Source organism: Ipomoea triloba, chromosome 6, assembly GCF_003576645.1.
Source record: "Ipomoea triloba cultivar NCNSP0323 chromosome 6, ASM357664v1".
Classification (NCBI taxonomy): Eukaryota; Viridiplantae; Streptophyta; class Magnoliopsida; order Solanales; family Convolvulaceae; genus Ipomoea; species Ipomoea triloba.
Genome location: NC_044921.1, coordinates 22,653,530 through 22,666,261, shown reverse-complemented (window position 1 = coordinate 22,666,261; position 12,732 = coordinate 22,653,530). Strand labels below are relative to the sequence as shown.

The window sequence follows — 12,732 nt, the reverse complement described above, 5'->3', positions numbered from 1 at the left end:
AAAAAAAAAAAAAAAAAAAAAAAAAAAAACAGAAAATGAGAAAAAGAATTCAAAATCATTATAGGTAAAATATATATTGTGCATCAATTCTCCAACACTCCCAATCGTATAAATTTTTTTAACTTGCAGCTGGAATCGAGAAAAATTATAAGCTGATGCATAAACCCCATTCAACGATAAAATCAGAATTATCTTTATTTTGCATATGGAAAAGGAGCAAATGCATACCGACATGTACAGAAATATAGAGATTAAATCTTTTTACTAAATCTCAAATTCGAAAGTTTTACCTGATCGGAGAACGCAAGGACTTCAGATTCAAGGAATTGCGCGAGGGATTCATCTTCATCGTCCGAAGCGGCCATAATTATCGATTCGTCTTCAGAAATTGAATCTACACGTAAACATGCATGTACCTGTGCTTACAAGGAAGACGTGGCCGGAAAATAACGTCGGAAATCGGAAACTATAGTCGGCGAATCTGGACCGTCGATTAACTCGGGGGTTTGATGCGAAGAGTGGGAGAAGAGGGGAACTAGGTAGGGTTCGGATATGCGGGTCGTCCGGGTCGGGTCCGAACACGATAGAAGGGGCAAAACCGAGGGGATTGGTGTGTAATGTGTATATCGGGATAATTTTCTTTTCCTGAATAATTTTTCTGAAAAAAAAAATAAAAGAACATTGGAGATATGCAAATAGATATATATTCCTTGATAAATTATAAAGTAATTGTAATATTCGTTCATACTTATTAGTCGTGCACTCTCTCGTGTTCACTTTTCGTTTTAAAGTTATAACTTTTTTTAAACTTGGTATTACAAATTTCATAGTTTTCTAACAAAATATTATGGATGAAATTTGCAACGTCAATTATAGTTTATTAACAAGAAGTGTGCATTACTTGCTTAAAAAATGACAGAATTTGTAACACCAATTATAGCTTAGGTATGATAAGTGAGCACGATCAACAAGTATAAATGGATAATGGGAACCGACAAGTATAAATGGATAATGGGAACCAATTAATTATGTAATCTGTTTTTTTTTTTTTTTGAATTTTGGATACTACTGACTCTGTTACAATGTACTATCTGTTCATAACTACCAACTGAGGCTCAAACCCACTCCTTTCCACGTGGAAATATAAACCGGGTGCCACTAGACCACAAAGTCTTTGGCAATTATGTAATCTTTGTCATGTTATACATTTTCAGGATAAAGGTCAATTAGGCCCCTTTATTACTCAAGAAAGTTCAATTAGCACATTGAACTCAAAAACACATTCAATTAACTACTCCAACCCTTAAAAAAAATTCAACTTTCATTTTTTGTATATTTATATAGGAAACAATTTTTTAATTTTAAAAACAAAAATTTTAAAAATAAATATTATTAAAAAAACATATTCGTCTCCATGCCCGGAGACGACTGAGACGGCTCATCGTCTCCGCCCATGGAAACAAAGAGTCTCTTGCCGGGCTCTTTGTCTCCGCTAGAGACGAGGAGCCTGGCAAGAGATTCTTTGTTTCCATGGCCGAAGACAAAGCTCTTCGTCTCAGACGAAGAGCCCGGCAAGAGATTATTTGTCTCCATGGCTGGAGTGGGAGAGACGATGAGCCGTCTCCAGGCATGGAGATGAATATGTTTTTTTTTTTTTAATTCTTTTTTGAAGATAAAACCTTAATGCATTAAATCACGGGAAAGACAGTTTACAATAAAATTAGGCGGGACATCAAACCATTCCCCACAACTTGACATAGAAAAGGCATCTCTAGCAACAGAGTGAGCGGCACAATTCGCAAGTTGTTTGACAAACCGAAATTCGACATCATTAATTAAAGATGTCAATTCTTTAATATCATCTACTAGAAGTCCAAAAGTAAAAAAGAAGGAATTAGATGAAATAGCACGAAAGACAATTTGTGAGTCCATTTTCACACAACATTACTCATCACGGTAACTTTGAGCCAACTTAGAGCCATCATTAATCAAATATTTATTTATTTTTAAATTTATTTTTTAAAAAATATTTTAAAATTGTTACCCATATAAACCTTAAAAAAAAAAATTGAATTGTTTAAAAAGGTTTTAGTAGTTAGTTAAATGGTTTTGAGTCCAAGGTGCTAAATTGTTAATTGAATTTTATTGAGTAGTAGAGGAGGTTAATTGACCATTATCCCTATATTTTCAAATAAAGAAAATATATTGAATATATTAACTAAATAATATATTTATATATATGTCAAATGCACAAGTAATAAATATTTGAAAAACAAAAGGGAAAAATTAGCTACAAAAATTTTACAATTCGTGCAATTAAATCATAAAATAATCCTTTCAAAAAAAATCATAATAATAAAGTTATGCAATAATATTGCTGCCTGTTTAGGCCGTCTAAAAAATGTTGTAAATTCAGGTAAATGTGAGGATGGATATAAGAGTATTTTGGCGCGATTTGATCAATGGATATAAGTATCCCATTTCGGGGTTAAACCATGGATGAAACTGTTAGTCTACAGAGCCAGCTTGGGAATCAATGGCATAATCTCATTTCTCAATCCGCGGGCTCCCTTTGCATCCTTAAGAGGGATATAAGATCGCTTACAAAGATGAAAAGGTCAAGTGTCTATGGCAAGCGCTTCATGTGCTATAAAATAAGCCGATGGATAGGTTGCAATTTGACAGGTTTTGTTTATGCAGTCAATTCAATTGCAGATCGAACTGAGATTGATTAATGGCTGTTCAAGGCAAGTTGCTTCTATTGTTCTTTAATTTATGCATCTTCATTTTGTTTAAGAGAACTAATTTATTGTTGAGCTAGTCTTATTATGCAAAATAGTTCTCAGAATGTGGACTAACAAAATCTGATAATGGATATGGATTGACAAAGATTTAGAAATAGAAAACTCTTCAAAGTTCAAACTTCATTTTGTGACAGTGTGGTCCCCTAGTACTGAAACCTCTTTATTGCACTCGGTAGAGTGCTAGATATGCAATAAGGCGATAGCCTACCAACATCATTGCCATGATGGATACATCTATCCACAAATGGTTGAGTCCAACTGAACTGACAGCCGGGAAATCTACGACCCGGCAGTATGCTCCTTTTGAGCACTCATAGTAGTCGTTTTCGCTGTACTGAACCCCTAGAAGAAGCTTGAAGCAGTAGTAGCTGTAGCTCAAGTATTTCAACCAGACAATGAAAGGGGGGATTCGTTGGACATAGTATCCTCCAGCAATGAGGAAGACTAGAGTTGTAACCGATGCTAACGTGGTGGCTTGCTTTACATCCATGAGTATGGCACCGAAAGCCAATCCGAGACTTTGGGAAACGAGGACACTGTAAAGGACTATTAGAAGGGAGAGGATGAAGGTGAGAGGCTCGGCTTTGAGCCCGCCCATCCAATAAAGGATGAAGGTAAATGCTATTGGTAATGCAAGTTCCAGTGGTAGATCTCCCGCTGTTTTAGCTAGGAAGTAGGATGAAAGGCGGTACATTCCTGATGATCTTTCCTTGATTAGCATTGCTCTTTCTTGAGGAAATGTGAAAACTGCATTGTAGAGTGGATAGAAGCCCCAAAACACAGCGAAGAAGAATAGCATTGTAATCTGCATGCATGAAATCAAATTGCATTATTGTCCATAGGGAAGGAGAAATCACTATAGCAGCACAGAATTATCTGGTGCTTGTGAATAGAACATAGGTTGAACCATTTGGGTAAACCCCAGCAAGAAGTTTGTAGTGGTGTGAAATTTACATGACACATCTGATTTGACCATTAGTGGGACCTTTGTTTGGTATATACTATATAGCTCCTAAATGAATTTTTAAGAACAAAATTTGATAAATTTTAAGATTAAATGCATGCATGCAGGAATTGCTCTTACTCGATCTGCAATATGGGATGTTGGAGTTTGCCACCATAAAAGCCCAGCTAGAAATGCAACAGTCAGGACTTGGAATATTCGTAACCTGTTGAAGGCATCATATCTCCGCTGCCTTAGCCCCCTCATAAGAAGGATCTTGAATTGATGCCACCAGCTTGTGCACCATTGCTCTGCTTTCGTATGAGTTCCTGCACCATCAAATGCCAAGACAACCAATGATCGCTCACCAATTAGAATGAGGATTTAAGAAACTGCTGCAGCTGCAGCATTTGATTTGCAGGCAGTTTACGTAGAGAAATTGGGAACTTACTTCTGAAAACATCCTTGGAATGGCTGTAGTCATTGGCATCTGAACTACATAGCTCAATTTTTATCCTCGCTGAGATGTTCTTATCATAAGCAGATAATAGAATTTCTCTTATAGATTGTTGGTCCTGTTCCATATTGTTGCATTGCTCAATTTCATGCCTGGAATCTGGTGCAATACCTGAAATTTTGGAATTTGAATGTAAAACATGTCGAGAGTTGGTAAATATGATTCATTATGTGAGCTAAAACAGAAGAATGGATTGAAGAAATGAGGATTATTTGCCTCTTTAAACATGTCATAAATGGACTTGGAGCCTTTGTATGTGTGGAATAAGGCTTTTCACACAAAGGTTGGAATATGAAATTACCATTAGCAAGGTCGAGCATCAGGTCAGCAGGATTGACTGTAACAGATGTAGAGAAACCAATTGAAGAGAAATACTCCAAGGCATTTGATGCAGGGCCATAGTAGATGGGGCAGCCTTCAGATAGCAAAGCTACCTTATCAAACATATGGTAAAGCCGGCTAGATGGCTGGTGAATTGTGGTTACCACTGTTCGTCCTCTGCTTGCTAGCCGTTTGATTGTGGTTAGGATCCGTAGAGCAGTGGTTGAGTCCAGACCTGAAGTAGGCTCATCTAGCAGCAGTAAGCTTGGGTTGATTAGCATCTCCTGGCCTATGCTTACCCTCTTTTTCTCCCCACCTGATATTCCTCTAAACAATGGCCCTCCTATCATGCTATTCCTGCAATTAGTTAACCCCAGCTCTGTAATAACATGCTCCACATGCTGCAGTTTCTTCTCCCTGCTAAGTGTCTGGGGTAGTCTCAGTAGTGCTGTGAATAAAAGTGTTTCTTTTACAGTAAGATGAGGATATAGAACATCATCTTGTGAGACAAATCCAGTTAGACGTCTGATGGAACCCGAAAAAGGCTGGCCATTGTAACTGATCCTCCCAGACAAGTTACCATAAAGACGGCCTCCAAGTGCTGTTAGGAGGGTAGTTTTCCCACTACCTGATGGACCCAGCATAGCTAGTATCTCTCCTGGACATACCATACCTGTTGCCCCATTGAGTATTGTCTTTTCTCCTGTGCTTGATTTTCCTCCACTGCATTTTCCTTTCTTTTCACCTCCAACTTTGTATGCAATATCTTCAAACTAGAAAATGAAAACCAAAATCAGCAAAAAAAATACCTTGAATGAATACATTTCTGACAGAACATAATTACACATGAAACAAGATTTGCTGATGAGGGATATGACTGTAAACTTGAAAGTATGATTTATTTGCCTACATTAATGCTCGGTGTTTTGTACTTCTACAAGTATAGAGAGAGAGTGAGACCTTCAAGATTATGGGATATAATGTTCTTTGTAGAAAGGAATGTGAATTGGTCCCCAATGGGTAGGCCAGACAGGCCTTGTCGTGCGGCTCTGACAGATTTGGTGGAGCTGCCATCATTTGAGGGCTACAATTTTCCAGTGTTGGTGCTACACAGTGAAGTGGCATCTCCAAGTTGAGCTGAGAGTTCACACTGTTTAGCTGTTGTGAGTTAGATGGTGAATGGCTAGGGAGATGTTAGAGAGTTGCTTTTAAGTTTAAACACGACTTGCCAAAGTGAACTAGACAGCCCCATAAATACAGAATCACAGACACCAAAGCAAGGATATGGACAAACTTTATGATAAGATTCCTATTCTGTGCATGAATCACATCCTGCCCTCCATTTATTATTTTATTGAAGACACAATGTCAATCATATGACTATATGAGTATTGGGATATAGATTAGTTTTTTTTCATGATGCCAACCAAACTTTTTTGCCTTGGTTGTTCCCACCTATTTTTCTCTTAAGCAATTGCTTAAACGAAATCTTCTTTCAATTACCCTAACCTGGACAACATATATAAAACCTATGTTGCTAGAAAAGTACTTAGCTGTGGGATTGAGTGGGGTGGTTGCCCTAAATTTTGCAGGAATTCTGGGAGTGTATTGATGCAAAGCTACAGTGCATTGAAAAAAAAAAATACATAATGCTAATATTAGTTGAAATTAGAATAATATGAAGCTGAGGCTGGGTGAGTGTTTGTATATGTCTACACATTTTCGTGAGGTGATTTGCAGTGAACAATAGAAATGTCTTAAACAAGGTGTTTGTCACATATGATGTGCAAACATCTACCTTTCTCTATTGTAAGCTTATTCCTACTTAATTGCTCCATTATACCATTGCATTATCATCTTTGTTTCTTCTTGGTTTATATAATTAACAATTAAACATATTTAATTATTAACTGTAGCCTTTGTGAAGTCCCTTAGATTGGATATACCTTACCCAAACCCAATCTTTCATGGGAGTGTCATATATTGAGTTGTGTTTTAAGTTGTCCTTGTGTTGAGCAATTTAATTGCATGGAGTTGTAGAGGAAAATCCATTAATGGAAGACAAATATTTTAATCATAAAAAAGCAAAATGATTTAACCCTTTAAACTACATAAAAAGCTTGCCACTTAATCTCCCATCTCAGAAAGACATAGGATTGTCATGTATGCATGTTTCTCTTAATAAACTTTGCTTGTTGAAAGCATTCATTACCAATGCTTAGCCGAGTTTTGTTTTCTTAAAATACTAGTGTTATCACCAGTGAATTAGGCCTAGACAAGGAAAAATATTTTTCCATAACCCCGACCCAGCTTGCTGTCCTTTTTCCCTTCTCTTGCTTTATATCTTGTATTTTTTTTGTACTACCATAGGGATGATGAGAAAAAGAAATGATTAAAGGAAGAAGCCATCAATCTGATTCAATTTTTGTCCATAAAATATTGTCTTTTCGCAGAGCACTGAGAAAGAAAGAATATGAGGGCCGGGTCCTTCCTGTGGAGCCAGTCTTTTCCCTGGTGTTTGAGGCATCTGATGCCTGGTGCGCATTATACTTGATTTGCACTTTCTCTTCTCCCTAGCATGCAGTTCATGAAAATCTTCTTTGATCTTGTGAGGCCAACTTGTTGATTAATTTGCGCGTGAAGATAGATGGAACTTTACCCACTAGCTAATCACCCCTTGCTTATAGGCATAGTTGGTACTATACATGCATATTCTGCTATTTCCTTAGGATCTTTTTATCTGTAGATCCATGTCGCATCCAATAATGATTCTCTAGCTCCATCTATGCCCTTCAAATCGCCCCATTCTGTGTCGACTCCTCATAGGTTACTTGTTTTTTTTTTTTTCTTAAAATTTTGAGCAGGCTTTAATTTGTGTCTATCAGTCATTTATGCCACAATTATAGCGTAGAAAATCAAAACATTTTAAACTGGGAAGTAGTTTTAGTATTTCAGATTTAAACTGAAACAGAAACGAAGTTTGGACTTGCTTTTGACTATTGAGAATATGCATGATATTGCTTTTCTTTAGAAATCTTTTCTGGAGATACTGCTACTCAAAAATTATTACTGAAAACATTCAAATGCAGCTTTTGAAATAATTTTTGGAAGTATGGATTATTTCAAGTTCGTTAAAAAATAAAAAATCTAAGTCTATGATTGAGTTTTATGAAATATTCTTCTTTTCACATGATATCAAAACTATCACTCAGTTGAGATTCTTGCTATCCAAGCTATCACTCAGTAGGGATTTTTGCTCCATCGATCGTTACCCCTTTTGCATGCATTTTCACTTGCTTTTTGATTTATTGTGCATTTCGTTTTCTTCATCTTTATTTCTTTTCATTTTCCACCATTTATCCAACCTTGTTTGATGGACATTACCTTGATACACGGCTATATCTTGATGTATCTGTAAGTTCCTTTTTTGGGGTACACCAGATAGATTGATAGGGCCAGGGGACTGAACCCATGATAGGAGCAGCAAATCTTGTACAGAAACAAAGAAGATACTCCTTGCAATCAAACTATATGAAAAACCTCCTTTTGGGTCTGGTTGTCTTAGGGTAGGGTTAAGCTTTAGCTAGTGAATCTTAAACTGTTGAAATTCATCAAACATTTTCCATTGAAGATATGATGCTGCAAATCTGCAATCATCTAGCTATGGTTGATTCTCGAAATTTTTAAAGAAGCCAAACATACAAGGAAATCGCTTAGCGTACTCTCAAAGAGTATTACTTATAGTAAGCTATTGATAACGTAGGTTACTTTATTTCATTGTGGTCATTTGATGACTAGGGTCACAAGGCATATTTCACCCCAAACGCACATTTCGGATACTGGTTGTGGGTTTTCCGGTAAATCAAAGAGTGTTGTTTTGTTACATGCCTTGGTTTCATTAGAGTCAAAAATGGAGTATCAATGGAGTTTTTCTATAGTGCTGTACTCTTATACATGGAAAGAAAAATATAAAGGAGACAACAATTTTCCTTTTGAAGTATGTGGTATGATGGTGAGAAAAGCAGTAAAAGAAATTCCTAATATACTTATTCACATTTTACCCAATTCCGGATGTTATATTTAAACGACTTAAATTCTTTCAATTTGAGCATAGAGTTAAAATCTATTTGTGATTCCTTGGCTTTGCTAGCGAATTACATTTTAACATGAACTTTATTGATCAATTGTTTAGATTGCACCAACAAAACAAAACTTTATTGATCTCGACCCTATGCTCAGGTGTTGGTTTCGGATTCTAGTTGTGGGTTTTAAAGTTTTTGGATTAACTGTCTTTGAATATAGTATGTACGAATCCTCCTCCTCCTCCTCCAAAAAAAAAGACGAGAATCCGAGATGATAAATTTTGGCCAAAAAAAAAAAACAAAAGTAAACAAACAAATATGAGACAATCTTTTATTTATCTTTAAAAATGAAAGTTTTCCTCATAAGGTGTAATACATTCATTCAACTTGTCTTTAAATTTTTTATTTTTTATTTTTTAAAAAACTTAGGTGATCACAGTTTTACCGGATTAATTTTAAGTCTACAAAACCTCACCCCTAGAGCCACTACAGAGGTAAATCGCAAGTGGCGCAATCAACCTATCAATTAGCCCATAGTCTTTATGTGCGTTAGCGGGATTCAAACTCTCACACAACTACCTTCATTTATGACATCAATTTAGGCGATGAATCTAAGTTTTGGGGGCAACTTGTCTTTTTTTAGTATGCTATTAGCCTAGAATTGTGGTATTTGTTTTGATAAACTAAGATAGCAATGATGATACATTTGAAATTTTGAATGAATTGGTGGAGTGAATTGTGGATATATACTTTAATCATGCACCCTTTCAACTTGATGTCTTTTTCATACTAGGCTATAAGCCTAAAATTGTGGCATTTGTTGGTAATGAGATAATTATGAGTGCCCAAAGCTAAAGTCACTTTGCTCGAAGTGTATAAAATATAAGTTAAAGGCAAATGCTAACCATCATTTGGGGGGGAGAAGAAAGAAAGAAGAAGAATATATAGTTTACTTTAGGCCTATTATAGTTACATGAGTGAGATTTATTCAATATACATCTTTGGGTAATAGCTACATGTTTCTCTCGTCACCCAAAAGAAAAAAAGAATATAAAAATTTATATATCATGGTATAACGTCATAGTATAATTGTATCTCTTATAGAGTATTTTGTTTTTAAAAATTGATTGATGTACCTATATTTTGTTTTAACTTGCTCCTTTTTTTTTTTTTTTTTGGTTATAGCTAGTCAGGAGGTTCATTCGAACATAATATTTCTAATTAAGTTAGAAGAGATACACGTCATTTCATCTAGAGGTGTACCTTCTTTCAAGAATGGGCTCAAATAAATTGTAAAAGCGAGTGCAAGGGATCATCTCATACTAAATGTATAATTTAATAATTGGTAGGATATTGATTATATGCTAAAGAACCCTGGTGCTCATATGGCATTTTTGTGGCTTTCTTGAGGGAAGGTCACAATACAGGATTGAACCCTGGTGGTGGGGTATTGAATCTTTGGATTGCAACAGGTAAAGAAAGTACGAATCGGAATGATATACTACCTTGTAATAGAATCAATAGTACTTAAAAACAAAGTGATGTTCTACTTTTTTGTCCTAACACTATGATTTACTATGTGCTAAATATGCTTTGGCACAACACATGTTCCAAATAAAACTATTTAATCTCTACTTCTAACAAACTAGACAATCTAATACATTTATAATTCAGATTTGTTTTGAACCGTCAAACAAAACTCAATTATAGCAACCCAAGCAAGATGCATTTTTAAAGGTACCTTCAGTTCACTTCATTATTAATCTCTTTATTTGGGTTAATTATAATGGGGCATGCATATACAAGGCATGAGATTCATTTGTCGCTTATGAGTTTATGAAATGTAGTTGGGAGATTGACATATGGCATGCACTTGTAGTTGCTAGTGGATCCAGTTGATGAAATAATGCTTTCATTTTGATATGTTTGTGAATTGTGACACCTACATCTGATCTCAGGATGCTGGTCTTTTTGTTGTGTTTTTCGTTTTCTAAAATCTAAATTACACCGCCTACCAAATCTTAAAGTTAGTTTCATAGGTCAAGTGCTTCTTTAGCATGCGCTGAAAACGACAATGTTTTATAAACAAATTAAGAGTTAATTCCATTTTTTGTCCTAGATTTATAGGTGGCATTCCATTTTTAGTCTCTTTTTTTTTTCAAAACATTCACTTTTGGTCCTAGTATTATTGTGGAATGACCATTTGTGGTCCTCCGTCAAGAAAATCATTGAAATGCCGTTAAATACAATGGCATTTTGAAATTTTTTTTTTATACAAAGTAGGTTGACCCGCTATATTTTTTATGTTTTTTTTTAAAAAAAAAAATCTAAATCAAAGACTGAAATGCTCTTGTATTTGGCGAAATTTAAACTATTTTGTTGATGGAGGACCAAAAATGGTCATGCCACAATAATACTAGGATCAAAAGTGGATGTTTTGAAAAAAAAAGGACTAAAAGTGGAATGTCACCTATAAATCTATGACAAAAATGGAATTAACTCACAAATTAAATATTCTTATAACATGTGTTGTCTCTCTTTTGACGTTTTTGAGTGATGAATGGATGGGTATTATCAAAAATTGAGAAAAACACTTCATATTTAGAATTCTTTGAGCAACTCCAATAGGGTATTTTTAGAAATTTTTATGAGTTTTTGAGTAAGCTTAGTAAGGTGTAGGAATTGAAAGAGAGAGTAGGAGAGCGGAGATGATAATGTTGCATGAAAATGAGTTTTTTTTTAAGGTCCCTGGTATTTAAAAAAGAAAGATGGAGAGAGAAAGGGCAAGTTCGTGTACTTCTCGCGCACCAGCAATGAATGTAGTTTTTAAAAAGATTGTAGCTTTTAAATCGGCTCAAAGCATAACTTACTTTGAAGCATTTTTAATGGCTTACCTATTAAACAAACTTTTAAAAAGGCTTCAGGGTAGGCCAAACCAATTGTAGGCTCAAGCAAAAAGCCTACATATACAGCCCAAGGCTTAGATTTTCGTAATAGGCCAAGGGCTTAATTTTATAAAGTTTGCTCGGCCTATTTCCGTCCCTTGTTGCATGAAAATGAGTTTTTTTTTTTGTAGGTCTCTATTATTTTTTAAAGAGAGAGAGAGAAAGGAAAAGTTGGTGCACGTCTCGCACACCAACAAAGAGTGCGGTGCACACCTTCCTGGGGGCATTTACTGTTTTTTTTTTTTTTTTGTTATTTTGTTATTTTGTTTTTTATAAATCTCCCTTTCTTCCACTTGGCAAACGAACCTAACAAAAATTTTATACTATTGTAGATGCACTTATATAGCAATGAAGCTAATGGAAGTTTGATACAAGTGCAGGGGAGTCACTTCCCCAATCAGTAAATGATGAAACTGCACGTCTGCACTTGCCCAATTAAGAAATTATTTGGCATTCACTGCATGATGATTGATGAGACACCATTTATAAAATATTAAAAATAAATAAAGAGGAGAAGAATAAGAAAGAAAGAAAGAGTGCACTAATGATTTAAAGATCTCTGATCCCAGTAAAATTGATACTGCATGAATCCTCCCTATGAATTGCACCACACGTACCATTGTTTTGATGGAAAAGAAATAATGGCACCACGTAATAAGATTGTGGGCTGTCTCTCACTCTCTTGATGCCAAATTCTAGCTTGCAGCCTGCAACAATCTGATTCTCCCCAAGTGCTGAATCTTGATTCATAGTGGAGATATATTTCCCCCCCAATATACATCTTATCATGCTTTTCCCAATCATTTAATATGCCCATTGTTTTTTTTTTTTCACTTCAAATGTCACAATATTCGTAGAACAATAAATGATCCTATCTAAATTTTGTTGAGTTTTGTTTCATTTGAAATCTTTGATTTACATGAAAATCTACGGTCGGTACTCGAAGGTAGGTTCAGGGTGAAACTCCCTTTGTGGTCCTAGCTAACAAAGGACCACAATGAAATAAATCAACTTAAATTATCCATAGCTGAACGACTCAAACCAATATATATATATATATATATATATATATATATATATATATATATATATATATATATATATATATATATATATATAT

At 35.2% G+C, this 12,732-nt stretch overlaps 2 protein-coding genes across 2 annotated transcripts in view; both read right to left on the bottom strand.

Annotated features, from left to right (window-relative positions):
• Positions 1-631, bottom strand: part of LOC116021683 (F-box protein SKIP31) — a 6,165-nt gene extending 5,534 nt beyond the window's left edge. Inside the window, exon 1 of the mRNA XM_031262148.1 lies at positions 291-631. Within this exon, the coding sequence (XP_031118008.1) occupies positions 291-365 (75 nt within the window). The 5' untranslated portion in view covers positions 366-631. The remainder of the gene's footprint in view (positions 1-290) is intronic.
• Positions 632-2,863: 2,232 nt separating this feature from the next.
• On the bottom strand, positions 2,864-5,925 carry LOC116021991 (ABC transporter G family member 14). Its single transcript, XM_031262529.1, has 5 exons — positions 5,546-5,925; positions 4,566-5,358; positions 4,199-4,375; positions 3,889-4,076; positions 2,864-3,609 (listed from the first exon to the last, which is right to left on the bottom strand). Exons 1-5 carry the CDS (start codon positions 5,708-5,710, stop codon positions 2,965-2,967), a joined length of 1,968 nt encoding a protein of 655 aa, XP_031118389.1. The 5' UTR covers positions 5,711-5,925; the 3' UTR covers positions 2,864-2,964.
• Between the last annotated feature and the right edge of the window lie 6,807 nt (positions 5,926-12,732).

What these genes read in the sequence shown, in the direction of transcription:
- LOC116021991 (XM_031262529.1), bottom strand. Translation starts at nt 5,710, where the DNA reads ATGCCACTTCACTGTGTAGCACCAACACTGGAAAATTGTAGCCCTCAA. An exon ending in TATATCCCATAATCTTGAAG is followed by an intron (nt 5,359 to 5,545) that starts GTCTCACTCTCT and finishes TTCATTTTCTAG; the next exon opens with TTTGAAGATATTGCATACAA. An exon ending in TTCCAAGGATGTTTTCAGAA is followed by an intron (nt 4,077 to 4,198) that starts GTAAGTTCCCAA and finishes TTGATGGTGCAG; the next exon opens with GAACTCATACGAAAGCAGAG.